This window comes from Dromiciops gliroides, chromosome 1 (genome assembly GCF_019393635.1).
Source record: "Dromiciops gliroides isolate mDroGli1 chromosome 1, mDroGli1.pri, whole genome shotgun sequence".
Lineage (NCBI taxonomy): Eukaryota > Metazoa > Chordata > Mammalia > Microbiotheria > Microbiotheriidae > Dromiciops > Dromiciops gliroides.
This window is the reverse complement of record NC_057861.1, coordinates 433,450,890-433,478,764: the sequence shown is the minus strand read 5'-3', so window position 1 is coordinate 433,478,764 and position 27,875 is coordinate 433,450,890. Positions and strand designations below refer to the sequence as shown.

The 27,875-nt window shown below is 38.1% G+C and overlaps 1 protein-coding gene across 1 annotated transcript; it reads left to right on the top strand.

The window, feature by feature from the left end:
• Window positions 1-535: 535 nt before the first annotated feature.
• HMGCR (3-hydroxy-3-methylglutaryl-CoA reductase) lies at window positions 536-27,875 on the top strand. The gene is made up of 20 exons (XM_044004306.1): window positions 536-687; window positions 5,866-6,053; window positions 6,940-7,051; window positions 8,463-8,550; window positions 8,903-8,987; window positions 10,410-10,515; window positions 13,088-13,194; window positions 13,300-13,416; window positions 13,953-14,113; window positions 14,496-14,743; window positions 14,856-15,022; window positions 16,810-17,004; window positions 18,463-18,621; window positions 18,741-18,898; window positions 21,417-21,522; window positions 24,169-24,339; window positions 24,672-24,812; window positions 24,915-25,073; window positions 25,513-25,667; window positions 25,804-27,875. The coding sequence occupies exons 2-20, from the start codon at window positions 5,889-5,891 to the stop codon at window positions 25,856-25,858; spliced, it is 2,655 nt and encodes an 884-aa protein (XP_043860241.1). The 5' UTR covers window positions 536-687; window positions 5,866-5,888; the 3' UTR covers window positions 25,859-27,875.

Below are 27,875 nucleotides of genomic sequence, written 5' to 3'. Positions count from 1 at the left end.
CTTGGCTAAGACCTTCAAGAGCAATTCTTTGGATGGAATTTTACTACCTCCAGTACTTTGACCCCCATTTCCCCCACCTCCCTCATCCCCTTCTCTCCTTCCGTTCCTCCCAGTGCCCTTCAAATTCTTTCCACTGCCTCTGCAACATAAGCCTTTTTCTCCTCTTCCACTACAGCTCCTACCTGTATCTTCACATTCCAGACCTGAAATGATACCTACGTCACAGTCACCATTTCCCCCAGCCACAGCCCAATTTCCCCATCCCCATCTTCACCTCCGCAAACCCCTCCCGACCTCACCCTTCAAATCCTTTATCCTTTTATACTAGGCTGCTTTGATGCCTATACTCCCAGGACCCACTGACCAATGGGCTGCGGCGGCTCTGGGAGCCCTGCTCCCCATTGGTTGGCGAGCCATGGTGAGAGATGGTGCGTTCTCCTTTCTCTGAACCGACTCCGGGCTGTGGGCGGTTGTTAAGGAGACCGTCGGTGAGGTAAGGCGGTCAGGCTGATAGACACCCCTGTGATTGGTCAGGCGATCGGACGATCCTCTCCGATTGGCTGCGGCATTTCAGCTCCCTGCGTGCGTAAGCTGCTGGTTCCTTCCGCCCCGTGTCTCCGTTGAAAGGAGACTGCTGTCCGAGCGCTCAAGCCTGGGATCCCGGGGGCTTTCCAGGACGGCGGCGAGGTGAGAAAGGGAGCCTGCCGGGGGTCAGGGGCGGAATGGACGGAGGCGGGTAGGGCTTGATGGAGGTCATGGTCTGGGCCATGTCCGCTCTCAGGCCCGGAAGGCGTCTGCCCGCCGCCGGCGGCGGACCGGAGGCCGGTGTGCAGATGCCGGCCCGTGGGGCCCGGAGGACGCTGAGGGAGCCGCCCTCCGTCCTTGAGGTCCCAGCGGGCAGTTCCAACTACTGGAGCCGACGCGGCGGGTGGGTTGGTGCGTGCGTGCGGCCGAGGGTCCCTGGTCCGAGCGGTCTGTGCCTCCCGTCCCCAGTCTTCTCTTCTCTCCTTCCGAGAGAACCCCCGAGGGCAGCTTCGCTGGCCCCGGGGCGGCGTTAGGCGGAGGTGAGCGAGGAGGGGCCGGCGGAATGGGGGGCGGGGGAGGGGGGCGAGCAGTGGTCACCGGTCACGCCCTGTGCATCCGCGGCCGCGCGGGCCAGACCTGTGGCGACCGAGCCCCGGAAACGTTTGACATAGCCAGAAACGAGCAGTAACCCCCGGCCCGGTGCCGGTGACGTTATTCACAGCATTGAAGGTGGATGGGGTAGAAGGGGTGACTAGGGAGCTGCCTAAATGGTTTTCTTGTAGGGGGACATCTTTGCGGGGAAGGGAGGGGTGAATAGGCTGACCCCATCTGCAGTTCCGTTATGGTACATTTCCTGTAATTGATTAGGCATAGGGGGAAAATCCTTTAAAAGTCCCAAATTCCAGTGTCATTTGGAACAAAGATTTCTGCCTCTATGTTATCTTTGCTTTTCTTTGTATCCTTAGCACAGTGTCTAGTATAGTACAAAAACTAAAATGCTTCGTGGCTAACTTGTAAATGTCTAGTTGGAGTTCTTGATGGGCTGAAGGCCTAGGCAGCCTATTTCATCTCTAGGTCAGTCCAGTTAATTAAATTGGAAAGGCTGCTTATTGAGCCCTAGTTCTAAGATTAATGAATGCATGCCTGTCACAAAAATAGCATTTTTGTAGCATAGTCATTCATACCAGTTACCTTCACGATCATTCTATAGGCCAATATCTTCACTTTTACAGTTAAGGAAGCTGAGGCGTAGTGACAGTAACTGACCTCAAGGTAATAGGGCTGTTGGCACAGCCAGGACAAAAGTCTCCATCTTCTGTCTTTCTAGTCTGGTATTCTTTCTATGCATGCAGAGTGACAATCTCAGCAAATATTCCAGTGGAGCCTGCTTTAATCTCCTATTAGAAGGACTGGTGCTTTAGTGGAAAGTCCATTGTCAGGGTAGTAGTGTTAAATACATCAAATACTTATTAAGCATCCCAATATGCTTAAATAAATCTAGCTATTTATGTTGTGGATGATATGTATGATGTGGAGATACCAAACACATAGCCCTCCATTCCCTCAAGGATAATAAGAAAAATGATGGCAAGGCCTATTATTTTTATCTTTGTAGTCCCAAAACCTAACATAGTTCCTTGCCATCTATTTGGTACTTGGGGAGGAAAGAGAAGGAAGGCCACAGGTACTGTTGGACTGTTAGGGTGGGACACACGTTAATTGACTTGCCCAAGGTCTCACCAATAGTATACCTTAAAGGAAAGCTTGAACCCAGACTTTACTGATGCCAAAGGCAGCAGTCTGTTAATTATGCATTATGCCATGCTACTTTTCTTATATAAAGGCCTTTACAAAGTACTATGTGCATGTAAACTTTTATTATAGGTTTTAATGAAAATTTGTTGAATTTAATGTTGGTGTTTGGTAACAAGTGCTATAGGAGAGCAGAGATGGAAGAAATCAGTTTTGGCCCAAGTACTTGGAAATACATCTGGTTATGGCAAAACACAGTTTATGCCATTGAAAGATCATGTTTCAAGGCCAGTCCCTCTGAATGATTAAACCAGAGTATATACCATTGAATAAAATCTTGAGTTTCCTTGATCCTGTTTTTTCTGTAGTTTTGTAGACCAGGTTTATTTTAAGTTTGAAGATTAATTCTAGGCATGTAAATACATTAATTAATAATCTTAATAACAGGGAAATAGTAATTGCTTGTGAGAAATGGGTGCCCAAAAGATGGTTTTCAGTTATCGTGTTATAACTCTGCTGAATAAATATGGTTACAAAATTTATATTAAGTGATTGACAGGGTTGGGGGAGGGGAGGAAGGAGGGGACAGTGTGAGCCAGATCAGTTTGTTTCTTTGGTTTTTTCCTAAATGTTACAAAGTCTCTAGACAGAGAAGACAATATTGCAGGATTGCGAGGGATTGAAAACCTTTTTCCATTTTGGGAGGCTTTCTGAAAATCTTCATAATGAGTATGTCTTAAGAATACTATAGAAATTGTGACATCAGATAATCATACTCTTCTGCTATCAATTCAACTTATACTTGAACTAATTACAGAGCATACCTTTTTATTTTCCTGAGGACAGGGAATCATTTTGATAAGCCAACTTTAAAAAAAAATAGGTTAATTAAGAGAATATTCATAGAAGGTGGTACATTGGGCTAGATTCTCCAATATATGAATGCAAATACAAAGGAACTTACGTAGTGTAGGCATCATGCAACTCACTATATATTGTAGATTGGTCCAGATCTAAAGGGACATTTTCAGATTCATTTGCAACCCATTTCTCTCAGGTCCTTTTCACTGAATACATTAAATTTGTCTAAATCTAATTGATAAGGTGTCTTGCTCAGCATCAATGTGTAGACAAAGCATTTAATAAATGCTTTTCAGTCATGAAAACAAATGGTATAGTCATTTTTAGGTTCTAAGTTGGAGATACATCTATATGTAGATTACTAGAATCTATTACTTAAAAGCATGAGCTTCCTGCAAAGCTGTTTTTAAAGGTGCTTTTCTTAGCATTGATACTATATTATGTAAATAGCAAGTGCTCTAGGATGTCAAAAATTAATGCGGGCTAAAATGCTGTATGTTTCATTGGATTAAATATACTTATTAGTGATTTCAAACTCAAATAGAGACAGGGACCACCTGTTGACTTAGATAATCACAAATTAACACTTTATGCCTATTGTATTTTAGTTGATTTTGTTAAACATTTCCCAATTCTACTGCCATTTGGTTCCAGCTGGAGAGTTTTGACATTTCTGCTATAGGTAACTCTTCTTGTCTCAAGAGGGCTGTGAGATTCAGATGAGGGTATATGGCAAAATACTTTGAATCATGTAAAGGCTTAAACATGCTTTCACTTTGCATTATGAATTGTGTGTACCTATGTGTGCTATAATATATCTATATCTCCATCCATCCATATTCTTATTTCCTGAGCTCTAAGATATGCTCATTGTAGTGATTTCAGATCATCCTTGTAGCTTGGTGGGTAAATTAGGTCTTCATAGCTGTATTTTTAATTTGGACCTATTAGTTCTTTGTTATAAGGAACTCCTGGTAACTTTTATTAGAGTTGCTGGGGCCCTGAGAATTTAAATAACTTGCCCATGGTAAATACAAGTCAGCTGAGTCAAAGGTGGAACTTGAACTCATGTCTTGTGAAGCCTATCCACTAACCTAAGCTGGTTGTGGCAGGTATATTATATTCTCTTTAAAATTCTTTCAGTTGGAGAATTGTAATATTATTGACTGTAAATCAATGCCAACCTTTAAAAATGAGGAGTAGTGTACAGTGACATCAATATTGTTCAATGAAGAACTGTGCATGATTAGCTATTCTCTGTAAAACAGTGATCTAAGACAATCTGAAAGGACTATTGATGAAACATACTATCCATCTCCAAAGAAAGAACCGATTTTGATTGCAGACTGAAGCATGCTATTTTTGCTTTCTTTCATTTTTTTTCTTCAAGTCTTCTTATACAAAATGATTAATATGGCAGTGTTTTACATAATTGCACATGTATAATCTATATCTGATTACTTACCCCCTCAGGGAGGGGGAAGGGAGAGAAAAACAGAGGGATAGACCTTTGAACTCAAAACTTTAAATAAAAATGTTTATTATCAAAAGAATGGGGAGTAGTATATTTTTGATCCAAGTGACTGTTTTTAAAAAATTATTTTTTTACCCAGTATCTAAGTTGCTGACAAAATTCTCCAGAAAGCTGCCTCTTTTAATGTATTTAAGTGGTTTTTTTAGTTATGGAAAAACTATTTGTCTACTGGGATATACTGCCTTTATTTCCTTATTTTCCTTATACATCTGGTAACAGTTTTATTTGCTGCTACAAATGTCACTGTTACATTCTCTTCAGAATAGCAGCAGTGAACTTAGTGGCATTATCGTTGTTATTTTTATTCCCTGTAGGCTTAATTTTTCAACTTTGGTTTTCTCTTAGTTCTCATGTATGATTCATATGCTCATAATAAATGTTCATTTTAGCATAGAAAATTTTGACTCTAAGATTACAATTCCTAAATTTACTCAATCTTGAGATGCTTGACTTGCACAAATCATCATGATAGACATTTTTCAATTTTAAGGTAATTCTTAAATTCTGCATGAAAATTGAATTTATCTGGATGGCTGCTCCAGATATTTTTCATCAGAAATTTCCTTGTACATTGGAGAAAATCACCTGTGGGAGAGTCAGCCAAGGCATAAAGGGGGGGAAAATCTATAAAGCCTCTTGGAAATCATGAATAGTATAGATACATAATATGGTCATACATACTTTTTATTCCACTTCTGCATGCTAAAGTAGCTGCTTGCAAGTGAAATAGAATTTAAGTGGTTGTAACAAAAGACTTAACCTTATTGAGGAAGCATTGATTTTTTCATCTTTAAAATGAGGGTGTTAGACTGCATATAGTAGAGTCGGGTAGGGACTAGATTTGTAGGGTCTTTTCTAACTCTAAAATTCTATGAGTCTATAGATTAATGGTCTGGACCAATTATGGTAAAATTATTGCACTCTTAAGAAATGGCAAAAATAACAAATTCAGAGAAACATGAAAAGAGTTGTATGCTCTGATAGAGAAGCATACCACATAGAAGATATATTCTTTTTGACTTGTGTGCTTCTATTTCACTCAGTTAATACTGTCAGGTAATATTTTATTAATTTTACATGTCTAAGATACCCTGCTATCTTAAACACAAGGCAATTACAGCTTGTTTCCTCCAAATGTATCTTGCAGCTACAGCAATGAAAAATAAACTGAACACTCATTTGATGTCTTCCAGGATCAAAGGACTCAGGGGCTACAATGTTGTCAAGACTCTTCCGAATGCATGGCCTCTTTGTGGCATCCCATCCTTGGGAAGTCATAGTGGGTACTGTGACTCTTACCATCTGCATGATGTCCATGAACATGTTTACTGGTAATGACAAAATCTGTGGCTGGAATTATGAATGTCCAAAGTTTGAAGAAGTAAGTTAAATACATTTTGATACTGGTTATAAATTTTTGAGATTAAGAAAATTGTCTAATGGTGCTATTGTCTAGTATATTAGTGAAAATCTAAAAATATAATGGCTGCAATAGTTTTACTATTTTAAAAAATGTAGACTTAAATCCTGGGCTTCTTAGTGTAGGTACTTGCTGATATGATTGCTTATTGTCATTAATGCAGATAGGCAATTTATAATCAGGGGGCAGCTAGGTGGCACCAGGGCACCAGCCCTGGATTCAGAAGGACCTGAGTTCAAATCCGGCTTCAGACACTTGATACTTACTAGGTGTGTGACCCTGGGCAAGTCACTTAACCCCAATTGCCTCACCCCCCCCCCCAAAATAATTTACAATCAGAGAAAATTAACTAAGGCCTTGAGAGGTTAAGTGACTTGCCTGTCTGTGGTCCCACAGGTAGTTTGTGTCAAGGGCAGGCCTTGAACCAAAGTCTTCTTTACCCCAAGGCACTTTATTTCTGCTGTACCATTTTCACTTTTGTATGGATGCATTTATCAGGAACAGTCATTTACAGTGATACTCTAGAAATAGTAACATTTTGGTGGAGATGAAATTTTTTCAAGTATAATAAAAGAATAACTCTGGAATATACATAATTTGGTTTTTGTGGCAGTTAATTGTAATGCTTAGCAGTAACAAATTACTGCTGCATTGTCATAGCTAAACTGGTTGAATTACACAAAACAGACCTTTCTTAAACTGGCTTTTTGTGTCATTTTTTTTAATGTTTTGGAAACTGTATTCACTTCATCATGCTAATGTGCAGAATAATGAGGTGTGAAAATTATCCTTTTTGGCTTTTTTAAAAAATAATGACTCTCTTCTTTTTTCTCTACTCCCCTAACAGGATGTTTTAAGCAGTGATATTATCATTCTGACAATCACACGATGCATAGCAATCCTTTATATTTATTTCCAGTTCCAGAATTTAAGGCAGCTTGGATCAAAATATATTTTGGGTAATCTTTGTTTTTAGCTTCTCTTTCCTCATACATCATCAGATTCTGTCATGCTGTCTGCTATGTTTTACCATATAGATATATATAGCCTATTACCCTAGTTCCAGATATGTCATATATATATTTTACCTGTACACATGAAAAATATTTGCTATTCTCCTTTTCCTTATTGGACTGAGCTGAAGATGTGTATTGATACCTGGAAAAATCGCAACCCCAAATTTGCCTTTGTAGCTTTTGACACCGTTGAGACCTCAACCCTCTCCTCCTTTGCCTTCCTTGACATTACTCTGTCTTGGGTTTTTTGGGGTTTTTTTGCCTAATTCTCTCATTCCTCCTTCCCATGAAGTATGGGTATTTCCCAAGACTGTCCTGAGCACTCTTCTCTATACTATCCCTCGGTATCAGCTTCCCTGAGCTTAGTGATCATCTCTGCAGGCGACTTCCAAATCTGTTTTTCTCTTTCTAATCCCACTCCTTACCTCCTGTCTCACATTACCAGCTGCTTGCTGGATCTCAGCAGAGTATCCGTTAGGTTTCCACATTCTGGTTTAGTGCACCATCATCTTTCAGTCACAGGTTAATGACCTGTAAAGTAATCTTTGACTCTTCCCTCTCCCTCACACTTCCATGCAACTTTTAATTATAACTCCACAGTATTTCTTTCATTATTCCTATTTATTCTATTCAAATAACCATTCATTCCCTGGACTGTTGGAGTAGCCTCCTGATTGATCTGTTTCCAGTCTAGTCCCCTTTCCAAACCACCCTCTGCACAGTAGCCAGAGAGATATTCATGAAACACAGATCTGACCATGTCACTCTGCTACTCTTCAGGGACTCCCCTATGCTTCTAGTATAAAATGCAGCCGCCTCTGTCAGGCATTTAAAGCCCTTTCACAATCTGTATCTCCACTACCTCTCCAGTCTTAGTTCATAGTAATCCTCTTCATACACTTTCCTTCCTCTCAGCTCTTTCTGCTACACATTTCATCTTCTGCCTCTATGTCTTTGCATGAGTGGTACCCTTTTCACCCCTAGCCTGGATTGTATCCATCCTCACCTCTGCCTTTTAATGTATGTCAACCTCCTACCCAAAACCTCTCCTGATTCTCTCTCCCCAGATATTAGAACTCCCCTCCTGATGAAATTATTTTTCTATTGCTCTGTACATACTTTGTATTTACTAAGCTGTATACATTAGGCCACTCATTAAAATATAATCTCCTTGAGGTCAGACACCATCTCATTTTTTGTCTGTGTCCCCAGTGCTTAGCACAGTGTCTTTCTTGCATAGAGTAGGTACTTAAGAAATGGTTATTGAATTATTGCATATAAAACACAACTAAATTTTGTGGATACAGTTTTTAAGATGTGTAACTTTAATTTTGTTCATAATTTTTCATTTTAGGCATCGCTGGCCTTTTTACCATCTTCTCAAGCTTTGTCTTCAGCACAGTTGTTATTCATTTCTTAGATAAAGAGTTAACTGGCCTGAAGTGAGTACTTAATACCTAAACATATACTCTTTGTCTAAATATAAGGTGACATTTTAAAATATGTTTTTTGCTACAATAGTCCAAAGATTCAGAGGATGGCACTGGAGGAGAGCACTTCCACACAACATTTCTCTGAATTTAGAGTCTGTCACACATGGGTGGGTGGATGCACACGTATTCAGTAATTCTATGTGAGCAAGCACTCATTATGTGCAACTTGAGACTAGAAGGAAATAGGGCTTGACTCGTGCACTCTAGGAATATATGCCTATAATATAATGGTAGCATGGTAACTTTAAAAAAACTGTCTCAACAATGATTTTTTGATATTTCTGATCATCTTGTTTTTCAGTGAAGCTTTGCCCTTTTTTCTGCTCTTGATTGACCTTTCCCGAGCCAGTGCTTTAGCAAAGTTTGCCCTCAGTTCTAACTCACAGGTAATTATATGCTACCTAGGGGCACAGGGCATGTATTATGATTCTTTGATTTAACATGTGAATTAACAGTATGGGCAATAGAGCTCCCGAATAAAGGAACTTTTGGAGTGGACCTGTGATTTCAGTGGTTATAGAAGCCCAGACCACTCCCATGGATCAGCACTTACTCTGCCACTTCACAGTCTCAGAAAGTTGCCTGGCACACTGAGAGATTACATGACTTGCTTAGAGTAGCAGCCAGTATGTCAGAGGTGGGACACAAACCCAGGTTTTCCTGAACCTACAGCCAGCTCAGTATAGCCTCTACCATTGTGCTTTTCCACTAAAGGAATAGTATCTTGAAATTCGACAATTGTGAAAAGTAACAACTGTTACTATGAAAATGCAGAGACTGATTTCAGTTGGTAAAGTTACTCGTTTTTTATAGTCAGGCTATACTCAGATTTTACTATAATTTGGAATCTTCCACTTTGTCATAATAAAGATTTTGAGATTTTTAGGATAATATATTGAAAGCCCCTTTATGGGCTTGATTCAATTCCAGACTATTTCATTCTTTCCTGTCCAAGTCTAGCATATTAGAAACATACACTAGTGACTTTAAATAATTTGACACTTTAAACCATTACATGTCAACCTAAGTGAAACTTTAATTTGCTTAAAAAATAACAAGATTACAGGAGGCGGGGTGGGGGGGGCAGCTAGGTGGCGCAGTGGATAGAGCGCTGGCCCTGGATTCAGGAGGACCTGAGTTCAAATCTGACCTCAGACACTTGACACTTACTAGCTGTGTGACCCTGGGCAAGTCACTTAACCCTCATTGCCCCACCAAAAAAAAAAAAAAAGACTACAAGAGAAACCATTTACTTACCCAAAATTTAGTTCTGATAGACTTTATGTGTATATGGTTGATAAGACCAGTACACTCTATCTTGGCATAGTGACATGAATATGATTCTGGTTTTATTCTAATAATATGTTTCAAACTATAAAATTATAGGTCAGGTCCTATTACTGTTACAGAAAATATGAGGCTGCCTGTGCTGTATAGGGACCCCCAGTTTCCCTCCCATTTCCCCACTTCCCCAAAAAGTTAAAAAAAAAAAACAACCACCTTTTAAGTTGGCTTTAAGGGGTAATGCACCTTTAGTAGAAAGATCACACTCAGAAATATGTTGCTTCTGGTTTGTTCAGTGGAAAGGAAGGTAGTGTCTGCATCTTTCTCCTCTACACAGCATTCTGAATTGTAATTTCAGCAGCCTTCTAGTTTTCTATTAGTTCATCATGATGCTGTTCTTTTTCTAGAAGCAGTAAAATATAAAACTAGGTTTAGATTTTTTTATTCTTGTAGGTACCTGTTACACTTAAAACATCCACTTAATTTGCTTCCAGCCAACATTAATGGGATATTTTGTGTTTTAGGATGAAGTAAGAGAAAATATTGCCCGTGGAATGGCAATCTTAGGTCCAACCTTCACACTTGATGCCCTTGTTGAATGTCTTGTGATTGGTGTTGGTACCATGTCTGGTGAGTAATTATCTTTCAATATATTTTAAAATAAATGTATATGGAACAAGTTAAGTTCCTAGCTTTAGCCTGACCAGATTTTAGTTCCTGTCTGATGCCTAACATTTAGGATTTGATTGCATATCAGCGTACCTTGAAAGTAATAGGTACTTAGTAAAAATTTGTTCAGTTTGATAGGAAATGGGACTGTGCCTGTTTATTAAGGTTTGGTCCTCTAGAGTTTATAGATAACCTCTTGTTTATTTGCCCCAGTGGAGAATTATATGCCTTAGAATTGATCATTTTTAGTAATTAACTGCTTTCTTCTTCCTTTTTTTTCATCTGTTACTGTAATTGTTAACTACTCCTTTCTGAGAACACTGATTGGGATTGTTTCAAGACCCATTTGTTGGCTTAAGTTCTTTTGTAAAATGTTGAGTTGACTGATAAACTGGCTTATGTATCAGCCTTGGATAGTAGCTGTCTGTCTTATGCTAAAGATAAATACCTCTAGGGCTGGATTTTGATGCTATTGGATGAGAGTTAAAGAATCTTTTCTTTAAAAATTTGCAAGATTATGCTTTCATAATTTGATAGTTTCCGTTGTCATTGGACCTGAATTTCTCTCTCCCCATTTAGTTACCTAATAATCTAGTGTAGAGTAAATGATTCCTTCTCAGCATTAAAGGTTTCCCTATACCTTCAAAAAACAGAACTAGAACCATTATTATTACTTAATATTCATAGACTACAATTCACTGGGCACTGTATTAAACATCAATTTTTTCTTCTTTTGTCTTACTACTTGTGTGAACGTTAGCTTTTATTCATTCATTCATCAAACATCTACTTGTCCCAATAAATGTTCTGTCCTGGCAAAAAGGTGCCTGAGTGGACTTTGTCTCATTAGAAAGGTCTTGAAAGGCCAAGGAAGACTTTAATTGCTTGTAGAGAAGCAAGTATTCCTTATATATTTCCTTGTGTCAGCATCATACTCTTTTAACATTTCAAAGTATTTTTACATGCATTAGTGTGTAAAGGACATTAAGACAACTTTTTACATAACTGAAATTTTATCCCTCCTTCCTTACCGCCCCTCTCCCTGAGGCAGCAAGCAATCAGATGTGGGTTATACATGTAAAGCATTACCATATTAAGTCATTTTATATAAGAAAACTTGAATAAAAGAAAAAATGAAAGAGTGAAAAAGAGCATGCTTCAGTCAGTGATCAATGTCAGTTCTTTCTTTCTAGGTGGATAGTATGCTTCCTTGTTATTAGTCCCTTGGGATTGTCTTGGATCATTGTATTACTGAGAGAAGTTGTCATCCATAGTTCTTCATCAAAAATTATTGCTTTCTCTGTGCACAATGTTCTCTTGGTTCTGCTCACTTCACTATACGTCAGTTCATACAAATCTTTCTGAAATCATCCTGCTTGTCATTTCTTATAGTACAAATAGTATTCCATCTCCGTCATATACCACAGCTTGTTTAGCCATTCCCCAATTGATGGGCATTCCTTTCATTTCTGATTCTTAGCCACCACAAAAAGCTGCTATAAACATTTTTGTACAAATAGATCTTTTTCTCTTTTAGGAAATGTCTTTGGGATATAAACCTAGCAGTGGTATTGCTGGATCAAAGGGTATGCAGAGTTCTTTAGGCCTTTGAGCATAGAAATGGAAGGACCTTTAAAATTACTATATATAACATGCTGAAATTCAGCTTTTCATAATAATAAACTTATTTTTATGGTTGTGTACACTTTATGAGGTCCCTTGGAATTAAGCTGTACTTTTGTTTAGATTCAGTAGTAAAGGTTTTTTTAAAATACCTATTCTTTTAGGTTCAGCATGTTGTCTTGGTTTTTTGTTTTCAGTGACTTGTAGGAAGTTAGGTAAAAAAATATTTGTCGGGTAATATTATCTCAGTTGAGTGTCCCAGGGGCAGAAAATACAATAAACCTTGTTATGAAGGAGAAGATTAAGTATGCTGTTCAGTGAAAGGACTGATGAAGCTCGTTGATGAATACAAAAATTATACTTTCTATCCTGTGAACATTGGCATTCAGGCATGAGTAGCTAGTTCCTTTCTCAGTGAAAAAGCTTATTCTAGCACTTTGATTCCTCTTTGGCTATAGGGAAAGCCTTTATCTCTGGTATATTATCTAATTTAATTTCAATTTATTAATATTAAAAGAGACATTTGTTGCATAGTGATAGAGACTAGACTGGGAGTCTACAAGACCTAGTTTCAAATCCTGCCTTGGACAAAGACAAGCAATATAGTCTGTGTTTCCTAGGCCAGAGGAGTCATACTACCCCAGATACAAATGTAATTGGGAAATGTTTAACAAAATAAATAAAAATACATCACACCATAGGTAATGTTGATTTGACTTTAAGTCACCAAATATGTGCTGATCTGCATTGGTAGAGAGGAGGGACTTGAAGTTGACTAACCCAGATGAAATCACAGGTTCGGGTTTTGTTGTTGTTTATTTGTTTGTTTTTAAGTCAAAACTCAGAGACCTCAGAGTCCATCCTGGTATGTTCCTTTCTAAATACCAACTTTTTCCTTTCCTCCAAACAGGTGTTCGACAGCTTGAAATTATGTGCTGCTTTGGTTGCATGTCAGTGCTTGCCAATTACTTTGTGTTCATGACCTTCTTTCCAGCTTGTGTGTCTTTGGTACTAGAGGTAAGAGTGGCTGCTGTAGTGATGGCAGGAAGAGATTTCTTAGAACTTTAGCTACAGAAATAGAATCTTTTCTGAGGAATGTGACCTGATGAATTTTTTTTTTAGCTGTCTCGGGAAAGTCGTGAAGGTCGTCCAATATGGCAGCTCAGTCATTTTGCCCGTGTTTTAGAAGAAGAAGAAAATAAACCAAATCCTGTAACTCAGCGGGTCAAGATGATCATGGTATGTTTTTCTTTTTCTTAAAAGAAAAGTGTCCTATGTTCCATACATTGTCTTTTTTCTTCCTGTTTTTCTTTCATGCCCCTCCCCCATGTACTTTCCCTTTTTTGCTTTTCCTCCTTCCTATTCTTTTTTTCTTCTCCCTGCATATATTAATGTCTCTGTGTCACTTCTTTGATCATTCTGTCATTCCTTTTTCCTATGGCCTTTTTAGTAACTTACTGGTACAAATGTTTTTAGTTAGCATATACCTGGGGTCAATATGAGGCCTGTTGGTCTGAGGACTATTATTTTCCTTTCATAGGGGAGAGGTGATATCAGATACCTTCCTGCTTATTCATTTATTGAGCTTGGAAAATTTTAATCTTCATCAGGGCATAGCATTTTGGCTAAAACTACTTGGAAAAAAATTCATTTATGTCTCCAGAGACCTCTATTTTGACAATGTTGCTTTAATTCTCTAGACAGTTCTTCTTTAACCTTACTGCATAGATAAAAGATAATTTCACTATTGAAACAACCTTTTTTCCCCATTTCAGTCTCTAGGCTTGGTTCTTGTTCATGCTCATAGTCGCTGGATAGCTGATCCATCATCTCAGAACAGTACAGCAGAAAATTCTAAGGTTGCTTTAGGACTGGATGAAAATGTGTCCAAAAGAATTGAACCTAATGTTTCTCTCTGGCAATTTTATCTTTCGAAGTAAGTTAACATTTGTTTGAATTACTATATTTTTGTTTTTGTTATGTTCATTCACAGAGGTAGCATTTATGTTGAATAGAGTCCTAGGCTTGGAATCAGGAAGGCCCTGGATTCAAATCCAACCTATGACACTTAGTAGCTGTTGTGACCCCAACCAAGGCACTTATGCTCTATGCATTTCAAGTAATTCCTTTGGTCTTCATAAATATGTTATAGATAGATTGCAGCTTGTGTGGGTAGAGGGAATTCCCACACTAAGAGTTTATGCAAATCACAGCTCATGTAGTCATTTATTTTAATCATATCACCACTGTCCTAAAACATTATTAGTTGGAACTTTATACTAGGGAAGATTAACATGAATTGTCTTGTTTTTATTTAGAATGATCAGTATGGACATTGAGCAAATGATCACCCTTGGTTTAGCTCTCCTTCTGGCGGTCAAGTACATCTTCTTTGAACAGGCAGAAACAGAGTCTACACTGTCATTAAAAAACCCCATCACGTCTCCTGTGATGATTCAAAAGAAGTCTCCAGACACCTGTTGTAGACGGGAACCTGTGTTGGCCACAAATAAGCAGAGACTCAGTGAAATGGAAGAGGACTCTGGGCATAACAAGGAAAGAAAAGGTGTGTGTATCTCCATCCTTTCAAGTACTAAAAGTAGTTAAATTCTGTCTGCTACTAATTTTTGTAACCTAAACGTGAGTTTTGTTGTACTTTCCCCTGTATTTTTAAACAGCTGAGGTTATAAAGCCCTTATTGGCAGAAACTGAAACATCAAAGGTTTCATTCGTTGTGGGTAACTCTACTGTGCCTCCAGCATCATCAAACACTGAGCCTGAAATCGAACTACCCATTGAGCCACGTCCTAATGAAGAATGTCTCCGTATACTTGAAAATGCAGAGGTAAGAAAAAAATACTACAAATTTTAAATCTTGTTTTAGGCAAAACTTATAGATTTCACTTGTCAGCAGAGTGCCTACTATGTGATCATCCTTAATCTAAAATTACAAAACATTGTTTATTGATAGTGGTGTACCTCTCTCCTCTTACTGCCCTTTGAACACAATGTCTTTCCAGCATGATCTGAAGCTAGTTATGCACAAGAGAGAAAATCGTGTTCTAACCATATCATGGGACTGATGTTCAGTGTAGTCTTTATTTTTGTGTATATTTAGGTGGGGGTGAGTTTCTCTTAAACCCAGATCCTTTTTCCTTAATACAATTGTAAGTTATTTTTCCTATCTTATTTCTAGGCCTAGGAAAAAGCACAGTGTGAATGTCCATTGCAATTATGGATTTTACTAGGTACTTAAACATATATATGGTAATAACACCCTACATTTACTGTAATGCTTTAAACTTTTCAATTTTTTTTCACATTCACAATCTCATTTGATCCTTAAACTAAATCAATTTTATTTACACTGCATTTACTCCCTCTTAAGTTATTACATGTGGGAATTTTGCCCATTAGCCTGGCATGCATTAATAGTATGCTCCCAACTGTCTGGACTAATTAATAGCACATAAGTTTCCTTTACTATTTTGAACACATGAAGGAACACATTCTGAGATTTATGACTCCCATAGTATGAGTAATGTGTTGATGGTTTAGCTGCTAGATTTATTTTCTTTAAAAACATGAATAAATTTTGGTTAAGATGAAAATATACCACCTTATGGATATGCTTCAACTAGGTATGTTGCCCATGATGTATGAAATTGTATTCATTTCTATTACTTTGAGTCAGAGGTCCAACTCTATTTAATGGCTGTTTTGATGTTAGCCAGAAAAATCAGGCTATTAAATCTTTTTTTTTTTTTTTAAGTGAGGCATTTGGAGTTAAGTGACTTTCCCAGGGTCACACAGCTAGTAAGTGTTAAGTTTCTGAGGCCGGATTTGAACTCAGGTCCTCCTGAATCCAGGGCCAGTGCTCTATCCACTGCGCCACCTAGCTGCCCCTATTAAATTTTGTTAAAATCTGATAGCAGATTTCTCTTTTATTATTCCTATGAGCATCACCCATGCACTTGAAGTGCTAATAACTGTCTTTAGTGATACTGATTTGTTGGAAATGTAGCAGATTTCTGAGTTTTCCTTTTCCTGTCTTCCTCCCCAGACCTAACATTAATCAGATCACTTTGGATAAAGTCTAAACTCCAGAACATACATATATACTTCTCCACTAAAGTCTTTTTTCTGACGTTTCCTCATGGTGCGGAGGTGACCCTAAGTTCTGGGAGGTTGTGCCAGCAAAAACTGGTAGATTCTACCAATCTGGTAACAGATAGGTCTAGTGATTGACCCCAAAACCAGCTTAGCTAATTTCAAAGAAGTTTATCACCAGGCTGATGAAGTGAAGCACCTTGTAAAGTCCATCAGCTGAGTTACATTGTAATCTCCCTCAGTGGAGGGAGCACACACAAGGATGACATGTGTAGCTACACATACAACTGCCAAGCCATGTATACTTTATTTAAGTATAGTAATAGAGCCATGGCTAGGTATTTCCAAAATTTCAATCATGTTTTAATATGCTGTTATGTTTTCTTATCATTATCGTTTTATAAGCCTTTACACAGCAATATCAAATGTCTTGCTATTAATGATAATGTAAGGGAGAAGAGGTTTAAAGTCCTTTAGTGTAACTTAGGAGTTTCTCTCCCCCCTCTTTTTTTTTTTTTTTAGAAAGGTGCAAAATTCCTCAGTGATGCTGAGGTCATCAGATTAGTCAATGCTAAGCATATTCCAGCTTATAAATTGGAAACTTTGATGGAAACCCATGAGCGAGGTGTGTCTATTCGCCGACAAATGCTTTCTAAGAAGCTTGCTGAACCCTCTTCGTTAAAGTATTTACCATACAGGGATTATAATTATTCTTTGGTAAGTAGTTTTCACAAAGATTTTTTTTATGCTTTGTAGCTTTAGAAATGTTTTTCCTTAACTGGACTTCATAATATGAATAATATGTAGGGGTTTTTTAGTAAACAACTAATGTTCTCCAAGCTATTTTGATTCTGTACCTAAGACACAAGATTAAAAACATGGTATATCTTCTCCCCCCACTATAATATATGAATATATACATATCTACATATACATACACTCAGCAAATATTTCTCTTTATTGAATAATGGATATGTATGTGTCAGTTATATATACTAACTGATGAATTATAATTATCAGTTATGTGTGTGTATATATATATGTGTATGTATGCATATATATATAGAGAGAGATTATATATGAAAATATTTCCCATTATTTAGTAACTGGTATGTACATTTATGTTATGTATTTATCAGTTATATGCATGTATATGTTCATATAAATATTGCTATATAAACATATTTTAAATAGGAAAGCTTAATTTTGATCCAAAGATATTTAGCCTTTTCAAAGTCCATTCTGGTTATTTTAGCTAGATGGAGCTCTAGGCTAATCCTTACTGATTCTGGTTGTCTAACCAGATTAAAAAAATCATTGAGGTTTTGTCCTTTTTTGTTCTTAACACTTTCTAGAACCATGGGTTTGTTAAGGTTTAGAAAAACCCCACATGAATGAACAATTAACTATGTGAAGTATCTAGGAAAAATTAAATGTTGGAAGAGAGTAGTTAAGAGATCACACGTATAGTATTCCCTTTTTTCTTCTCTGCCTGTTCTTACATAATTAAATTTGGAGAATTTACATGTAAAATGGTTTAGAATTGAAAGTGAAGCCTGCATGTGTCACTAACTTAGAGACTGATGTTCCTTGAAATTTTCTATGTTATCCACTGAAGTTTAGAAAATTTAAACAGCAAGTGGGAGAAGTACCTAAATTTGAGAAGTAAGGAGGATTTTTGGTTTGATTACAGTGTATTATTTTATTATACAAGTGAAAAGACTGCTGAATTTGGAGTCAGGACCTGGTTTTAAATCTTTGTTCTGCCACTTTTTACTTGTGGGACTTTATACAAGTCTCTTAACTAACTTGTCTGGATCTCATTTTCCTCATCAATAAAAATGAGGGGGCTTTGGCCTTACCAGGGTTCAAATCCTACCTCTGTCATTTACTACTTGTATTGACTTTGAGCAAATTATTGGACTGAACCTCAGTTCCTCATCTGTAATGAGAGGAGTGCCCCTCTAGACTCCTGTCCAGCTTTTATTCTCTGAATCTGTGATCCTGTGATATGTAAAAATGAATGTACAAATCTATCTTTTCTGCTTTATATATAGAATAACAAATTAAAATAAAATGAATGTAAAGAGTTTAATTGAAAAAAGGTATGTATTGAGAAAATAGGAGTATAATTGAATGTGTATAACTTCAATTCCGTTATCACATTATTTTTAGGTAATGGGAGCTTGCTGTGAGAATGTTATTGGATACATGCCTGTCCCTGTGGGAGTAGCAGGGCCCCTCTATCTAGATGGCAAAGAATTCCAGGTCCCAATGGCCACCACAGAAGGCTGTCTTGTTGCCAGCACTAACAGGGGCTGTAGAGCAATATGCGTAAGTAACTTCCTCAAGGTGGCCAGGGCAGTTTGGGCAGAAGAATTCTTTTCCTTATTCAGTATGTGGATCTTGAATAATAATACGTTGTCTAATTGGCTTCTTATTTCCTGATTTAGCTTGGTGGAGGAGCAAGTAGCTGTGTTCTAGGAGATGGGATGACTCGAGGACCTGTAGTAAGGTTTCCCAGTGCACGGGACTCTGCAAAGATGAAGGCTTGGCTTGAAAGTCCTGAAGCCTTTAAAATAATAAAGGAAGCATTTGACAGTACCAGCAGGTGAGGGAGGGAGGGAGGGAGGGAGGGAGGGAGGGAGAGAGAGAGTGTGTGTGTGTGTGTGTGTGTGTGTGTGTTTGCGTGCACACGCACACACGGTGGGGGGCGGCTGGGGGCATGCAATCAGGAATGAAGTACTTTTGTGAGCTGCCATCATAGCTTCCTTAAGATAGTGTGATGTGAAAAAAAAAGATAGTGTGATGTGTTAGAGACGCTCATATGTAAGTTCAGTAATAGTCATTGAGGGCAAGGGAAAAGAAAACTGTTTATTTCCCTGGAAGTGAGCAGGCAAGTTTTTTGTTGTTGTTTTTTTAATTGTTACATGCAATTTGTAAAGATTGTTTAGATCCATTAACTATTTTTTCTGTGAGAATTTCGACTTTTAGAATTGCCTTATATTTGGGGGGCACCTACTCTGTACAGGATTTTTTGCTAGGCTCTACAGATAGGTTGGGGCTATAATAATAGCTGATGTTTTTGATAGTGCTTTAATGTTTAGAAAGCATTTTATGTCCTGGCAAGGTAAGTCAAATTATTACCATTTTGTGTATGAGGAAACAGGTCCCAGAGCCTTCGAAAAACGGGCTAAGGAATTTGGACCTTCTTGGATAGGTAAAATTGTGAGGATCGTGGGGGTGGTTTAATGGGGAGCAACATCGTGACAGTTGTGACAGTTGTGCTCAGGAAGATTAATCTGGCAGCTCAGAATATGTGATAGATTGGAGGTGTTGGGGGAGACCAGTTAGCCTTTTGTACCAGACCAGATGAGAGGGAATGAAAGCTTCAACTGGGAGTGCCAGGAACCGTGAACAGTAGAATCAATATGGTTACTTGCAATTAATTAGTGAAGGAAAGTCAAAGAAGAAAATAAGATTCAGTAACTCCAGGAAAGGTGGTGAGAAGTCAAGTTTGGAAGCAGGTTTGTGAAGAAAGCTAATTAGGTTCATAGGATATTGATCTGGAAAAGACTTCTGAGTTCATCTTGTCCAACTGCCTTATTTTACAGATGAGGAAACTGAGGCAGAGAGGTTCGTTGACATCTGTTGTCATGTAGGTAGTAGCAGCTGATATCCTAAATCAGGTCCTCTAATTCTAAAATGTTTTTCTCTATGCCTTGTTTGCTTGTTTGTTTTTAGTGAGGCAATTGGGGTTAAGTGACTTGCCCAGGGTCATACAGCTAGTAAGTGTTAAGTGTCTGAGGCCGGATTTGAACCCAGGTACTCCTGACTCCAGGGCCGGTGCTCTATCCACTGCGCCACCTAGCTGCCCCCTATGCCTTGTTAACTAGAATAAATGTTAGGTAGAAAGCTCATTTTGGAGAGGACGGGATTATTTCAGTTTAGGCTTGCTGGAGGGTGTCACTGACTTGGCCAGGAGAAGCTAGCTAACAGGCACTTGGACCTATGGGTTGGAATTAAGGGGAGAGGTTGGAGGGTCATCTGCATCTTCATATAGGTGATAATTGAAGCTCTGGGAGAGTGAAAAAAGATAAGAAAAATAAGGATACCCAAGACAGATCTTGAAGGACACCTATGCTTGAAAGGCAGGGCAGGAGAAGGGACCAGCAAATGAGTCATCAAAACAGTAGAGTGCAATGAGAAGGTCACATCTGCCTATAAGGGAACAAACAGTGTGAAGAAGAGTCTGAAACTTCCTCCACCTTCTGAAGAGTTTGAGGAAGGGGTGGTCCTACATGGGTGTTGGATCATTGCATATGTCAGGTTTTTTGGGGTTTTTTTCCAGTGTATTGATTGCTTTTGCTTACTTTTTTTTTTTTTAATTCTTTGTTTCAAGGGATTGTTCTCTGGGAATGTGGAAGGGGGGAGAACTACAAGGAGAAATATCAGTAAAGAATTATTTTTTAACAACAAGGCATAATAGTCATCAATGTCATGCTGCAAAAGTCAAGGAGGACAAAAAGTGGGGGTGGAGGAGGATGAGGGAACAAAGATTAGATTTGGAAATAAGGAAGCTGGGGGAAGCTAGGTGGCACAGGGGATAAAGCACCAGCCCTGGATTCAGGAGGACCTGAGTTCAAATCTGGCCTCAGACACTTGACACTTACTAGCTCTGTGCCCCTGAGCAAGTCACTTAACCTTCATTGCCCCACCAAAAGAAAAGAAGAAGGCTATTGGTGGCCTTCAAGAGAGCCAAGACCAAGGTCTGTCTTCAACATGAACCTTGAGATCACCAAGAATGATGGCAAGGGAGCAGCACTGTTATACTTGATGGCTGAATTGTACTGCCCAGTGTGTGCAGCTTGCTAGCTTTTTTAGTAGAGAATGGAAGTTAGAAAATAAAATTTCTTCAAGAGTAAATATCTGGGAACAAAGCAAGGTGATGCCAATGTATTTTAGTCTTCATTTTTTGTTGTTTGCTTGTTGATACTTCTTTTTAGAGCTCATGTATCATCTGCCAATGAGACACGGTTGAGGCTGGCTCTAGGATATCATATCACTAATTCGAGTTCCTTTGGGCTTCAGGCTACTCATCTAACATCCTTTGGTGATTTCATTTATAGATTTGCACGTCTTCAGAAAGTTCACATTAGTCTGGCTGGTCGCAACGCCTATATCCGTTTCCAATCCAAGACAGGGGATGCCATGGGAATGAACATGATTTCAAAGGTATGCTCTGGAGTCATGTGACTTCAGTACTGTGTACCCATCACCTAGTGGGGCACATTAAATGGCCACCCCCGTTTCTGTTTGATTTCTTTACAGTTCAGTTTGACTCAAGTGTTGGTGCTCCATGTTTGCTAAACAGTAGAACTCTGCTCAAAGAAATTGGGTAGAGAATTTTGAAGTTAAAACTTCATGGTGTTACACCTTAAATTTGGATGCTAACCTTAAATAAGTATATCATCTTAAGAACGTAGTCTTCCTTTTTATGACTGCCTAGATTCTTTCTCTTCAAGACACAAGTCAAGCACTATCTTTTCTTCCCCATAAAAGTATTTTATTATTTTCCAGTTAAATGTAGAGATAGTTTTCAGCATTTGCTTTTATAAGATTTCTAGTTTGAAATTTTTCTCCCTCCCTCCCCAAGACAGCAAATAATCTGATACAGGTTATATATGTACAATCACATTAAACATATTTCTGCGTTAGTCATGTTATGAGAGAAGAATCAGAGCAAAGAGGAAAAACCTCAAAAAAGAAAAACAATAAAAACAATAGAAATAGTATGGTTCAGGGGCAGCTAGGTGGCACAGTGGTTAGAGCACCGGCCCTGGAGTCAGGAGTACCTGGGTTCAAATCTGGCCTCAGACACTTAACACTTACTAGCTGTGTGACCCTGGGCAAGTCACTTAACCCCAACTGCCTCACTAAAAAAAACAAACAAACAAAAAAGAAATAGTATGGTTCAATGTGCATCTAGATTCCATAGTTCTTTTTTTCTGGATTTGGAGAGCATTTTCCATCATGAGTCCTTTGGACCATTGCACTGCTGAGAAGAGTCAAATCTACTACAGTTGATCAATACACAGTGTTATTGATACTGTCAACGGCTAGTGCCCTTTCTTCCAAACTACCTTGTATTTAACTACTTTGTTACAGGTTTGTATCTGATTTTATATACTTTTATAAGTATTTGTCCCCTCCATAGAATGTAAACTTATTGCAAGTAGCTATTGTTCCATTCTTTGAAGTATATCCTAGTATCCCCAGCACAGAATAAGCAAAGTAAATGTTGATTGATTAAGGACACTTTGAGGTGTATTTGAAGTGTCATCAGCATGTGTTGCTATTTGCCAGTGTTATTCCCTTCCAGGAGGCTATATTTTACTAGCATTTTATTTTCCCAACGTGTCTTAACCTACTTAATATTTAAATATATGCTGGTTGGGCCAGTAATTGATTTTTGGTGGTTCGCTATTTCTTAAGAAAGTCAAAGAAAGAAAAAAACAGTAATTCTTTGTAGGTCTTTAAAAGTGCCAGTGCATGTAATTACTCTTTAAGTGTTAATCACAGTATAAGGATTATTTTTCCTGTAATTCATCAAATATACATATATTAAAAGATAACTAAAATGTAGTCCTTGGAATTTATAGTCACATGGGATAGATAAGACAAAAATGCAGATAGTTGTACAAATGAAAATGTGATGAGTCCTTCCAGTAGAGGGCATCAGGAAAGACTTCATATGGGGAAGTAGCCTCTGATCTGACTCCCTAAAAGGAGAGCAAAAGATTTCAGTAGATGGACATGAATTTTTAGGCAGTGGGAGACAGCTTGAGAATAGGCATTGAGGCAAGAAATTTTAATCCTAGCCTAGGGAAGAAAACAAACGGGATCTCAATGTGTTTTTGGAAGCTTGGCAACTCAGGGCAGCAGGCATTGACTTGGTATGCTCAGTGCTCATTTATGAGGTTTAAGGTGAGTCATTTGTGACACATACACAAACCACTGAAGTATTTTCTGAGATCCACAGCTCCAGTTGTGTTCAGAGCTACCCACAAAGAGCTTTTTTTTTTTTTACTTAAGTTGGACATGTCAGCTCTGCGCAGGGGAAAACAGGTGACTTAAGCATAACTGATGATGGATGTGGGGTTTATATACTTAGTTACTAGAGTAGTTTCTAAAAACAGCTGTTTATTTTTTGTAGTTTATATACAGACTACATTTTGTTCACGTAGTCACATGTGCTGTTCTAGTTCCTCAAAGGTGGTTTCCTTGGTATGGGGTGGCAGTAAGTCAAAATATTTATGTAAATATCCACCACTGAAGTCCTATGCCAATGACTGTGGGATGGCCAGGGCTCTCAAAGGCCTAGACAGCAAAACACAAGCTTTAGCACATTATCCTAAGCTCACGAGGCTGCAGGCATAGCCTAGAGAGGAAGGATTGACCACGTGGTCTGTTCAGGGAGCCTAGTCCAAAGTAACTGCAGGGTAATGAATTTTGGGGTCCCACCAATTCTCAAAGATAATCTGCTAAGTCTTCATCTTTGTGAAAGTGGGGGACATCTATGTAAATACACAAATTTCATCAGTGTGAAGAACTGTCCTTGTGGGAACTCAACCAATACAGATTGCAACCCATCTGTGACTTAGAAGATAGGTATCCAAGGCAGAATTTTTGAACCTAGGTTTTCCAGACCCCAAAGCTAGCATTCTATCTCCTATCCATCTTGCCTATGGAGGGAGCTCTTTACATCAGTGAAATGATAGACCTTTGAAGTATGCAAGTAGAGCTTCATGATAGGTCTGTGTGAATGACCTAAGGAAGAGGTGAATATGTGGTTTAATGTGTTTAATTTTTTCATTACAGGGAACAGAGAAAGCACTTGCAAAACTTCATGAATTTTTTCCTGAAATGCAGATTCTAGCTGTTAGTGGTAACTATTGTACAGATAAAAAACCTGCTGCTATAAATTGGATAGAGGGAAGAGGGAAATCTGTTGTTTGTGAAGCTGTCATTCCAGCGAAGGTTGTCAGAGAAGTAAGTAATCAAATCAGATTCAAAGGCTGTTTTATTTTAAGAACAATTAATGCAGATGATTGGGGTTGGGGGGATGATTTAATATCAACGGTGCATAGTTTCTCATTTGTCTGTGGCCTTTATGGAAACAGGACTTGTATTAATGATTTCTGTGAAGGCAGGGATTCCTTCAGGGTAGAACTTTGCTCCCCTACCTCTTGGGTCTGGAAAATATGCCTTTTTGACTGGCATCTCCCTCTACACTCCTGCAAAAGAAAAAAAAAAACCCATACAAAAAACAGGCAAATATTAAAAGCCCTAAGTGAGGATTTAAAAATACATTTCTTTTCTAGGTATTAAAAACCACTACAGAAGCTTTGGTTGAAGTTAACATAAGCAAGAATTTGGTGGGCTCAGCCATGGCTGGTACCATAGGAGGCTATAATGCACATGCAGCCAATATTGTAACTGCCATCTTCATTGCTTGTGGGCAGGTAAAGTCTCTGAATTGGTTTTCTTTTCTATTTTACTCCTCAGGATCCCAGGGAGGTATGTATTATAGATCTCATTCCTTTTTTTTTCTTTTCTTTTTAAAGGATGCAGCACAGAATGTGGGCAGCTCTAATTGTATCACTCTTATGGAAGCCACTGGTCCCTTAAATGAAGACCTGTATATCAGTTGTACCATGCCTTCCATAGAAATAGGAACTGTTGGTGGAGGAACCAACCTGCTGCCACAGCAGGCCTGTTTGCAGGTATAAAAGCATCAAAAGCACATGTATGGGACATTCCCAAACAGTTTCCCTGAATTTTTTCTATATCTGGATGATAGCCAGCTTCCATCATGCTGAACTCACTTGAACACTTGAATCACATTTTATTTATTTTGTCCCCTTTTTGTCCTATAAGCCTAACAAGCATGTTTACATCCACACCATGCTAATCAGTCTTCTTGAGGTGTCATCACTTGAGAAATTCTAAAGATAGATTGGCAGAACTAATGAAAGTAGTTTTAATCCACTTGAATGTATTGCTAGCCACAATGTGGATTCACTGATATGATAGCCACATATCCTTCTAGGAAAAACGGTGGTCAATTCTGCCATTTGTTCTATTATTCACACCTTTGTAAGGCCTGTTCATTAACAACCCTTTGGTATGATTTTAAGGGTAAAATATGTTCTCTGACTGTAGATGCTTGGTGTTCAAGGAGCATGCAAAGACAACCCTGGTGAAAATGCCCGTCAGCTTGCAAAAATAGTATGTGGTACAGTTATGGCTGGAGAGCTATCACTGATGGCTGCATTGGCTGCAGGACACCTAGTCAAAAGCCACATGATCCACAACAGGTAGGACTGCAGTGTTGAGTATATTCTTCTCACTTGTAAATCATACAGGTTTCAGAATTCAAAATGAATTGAGAATAATGTGTGTATGTTACTGTTAAGATCTTGTGTCTCACCATTTTTGTCCTTTATACTCTAGGTCAAAAGTAAATCTACAAGATCTTCAAGGGATCTGCACCAAGAAAGCGGCTTGAGTGTCACTGAAGTTCTGAACTCAAGCATTCTCGTGAGAATGGGATCTTAAAGAGGACTAATGTAGAAAATCTGTGAATTTAAAAAAAAACAAACAAAAACAACAGTGCAATGTCTTGTCAAGAGGACAACTAGACATGTTCAGGGAGGCAACTGGCTTCAGTGGTTCAAGATTACTTCTCCAAGAAGAGTTTCTTTTCCAGATCTGACAACAGTTTAGTGTTCTGCATACTTGTGTTTTTCTGAAAGATATCAACTTAGGTATTATTGCATCAGAGTACCACAGCTAGTAAATACCAGCTGGAAAAATAATTTTTTAGTTTGGTGAGACTCATAAATATGCAAATTTTGTGGTGATCAATGGGAGATTACCCCCACTCCCCAGGTAGAAAACAATTTTTAGCCTAAAATAATAGTTCAGTTTACATTATAGTTATCAAAACTTCAACTGATTTTTATATTCAAATTATTAAGCTTGAGTCTTAGGACTTTAAAGGAGAGTAAAATTTTTCATTGTATTCCATTTGGTGCCGGTCTAGTTCAATTTTTGGCAGCATTCAACTATAATTCTTAAGGGAGCTCTGCTTTAATTTTTTAAGGAAAAAACTTTTGGTAGTTGTTTTTTTTTTCCTTACCAGACTACAGAATGTTGTGCTACATATAGTACGTAACAGTTCTGTACCAGAAGTACCAAAAAATCATTGTGTTTACTCATAAAGGCTGTTAAGTTCCTTTTTAGAATTTACTGTGTCCAGATGCAGATTGGCTATTGTACGCCTGTCTGTGTAAAGCTTTAGCAAACACAGGATAAGCTTTGAGCCACTTACTAAAGAAGGATTTTAATGCAACAATTCCAACAGATGTTTCTCTTTAAAACATCAAACTTTAGAAGTATAGTCATTTAGATTAGGGTGTTTAATAGGATCAGGTATAGGACCATGGCCTCTATTTGTGCAACTCAGCCTGAGAAACACAAGTTTGTTGGGGAAAAGATATTCTTTCTCTAAGCCAGTTTTCTTAAAAGAAAGTTATTGTAATTTATTTAACTAAAAACAATTCCTGATAGTTTTTTGTAAACTATTATATCAAACTGTATATGTTGTAATAATGCCTCTGATGCTAGTTTATTGAAACTGTTAAATAAATACAAATCAAATTGTACATTGAAAAAATACTAGAGCTTGGGCAACATAAAGTAGTGTTCTTCAATGCTATCCAGAAAGCCCTGGCCTACTTGTAGCGTTTTTAATGAGTGGGAATAAACAGGACTTAACCAGTGAGCTTCCAGCCAATGAAGGAGCCATAGAGATGAGCACCAGAGGGGGAATATACTTTTTTTCCCTGTAGCCAGGAAGTTGGTAATTGCAGAACATTTGACACAAGGTTTTTTGAAGGCCCCCAAAAAGCATTTAAGCCTAATGGGGTGAAAAGAGATGCTGTATTTTTTATTTTAAACATACAAGTTTTATATAAATGAAAAAGAACTCCTTATTTTGTATTGTGTCCATTCTAACGTTGTAAGTGTTGGTCTTAAAAAGCTGGTGTCTGTCTGATGTAGGAGATTGACTGTGATACATTCCAGTGATGCTGCAGTAGCATGTAATTCCCACAAATGTTTCTTTCCATGACACTGTTATCAAAGACTCACCTTTCCTTTTGTATGTGGAATTTGAGCTGCTTCTTGTTACTGACTATTTTCAGCCAGTGACTTATTTATCTGAACTTTTCATTGGATTGACAGTGAAAGGTTAGTTCAGTGTTCATTTTGGTGAATGTAACTTACCAGCCGTTGTCTTGCAGAATTAACATTTTGTACAATTACTAAGTTGTATACATTTTGGTACAGAATTTTTTTTCCAGTTTCAGTAAACAATGAAAAATAAGTTAATTCTCATCAAGTCTAAGTAGTGACCTTTATTGATTGGCTCATCCTAGGGTCAAAGGATTGAATAACATAAAGACCGCATCTAGCAATGGCTTGAAGAAAGTAGACATTCAATAAACCTTTGTTGAATTGTA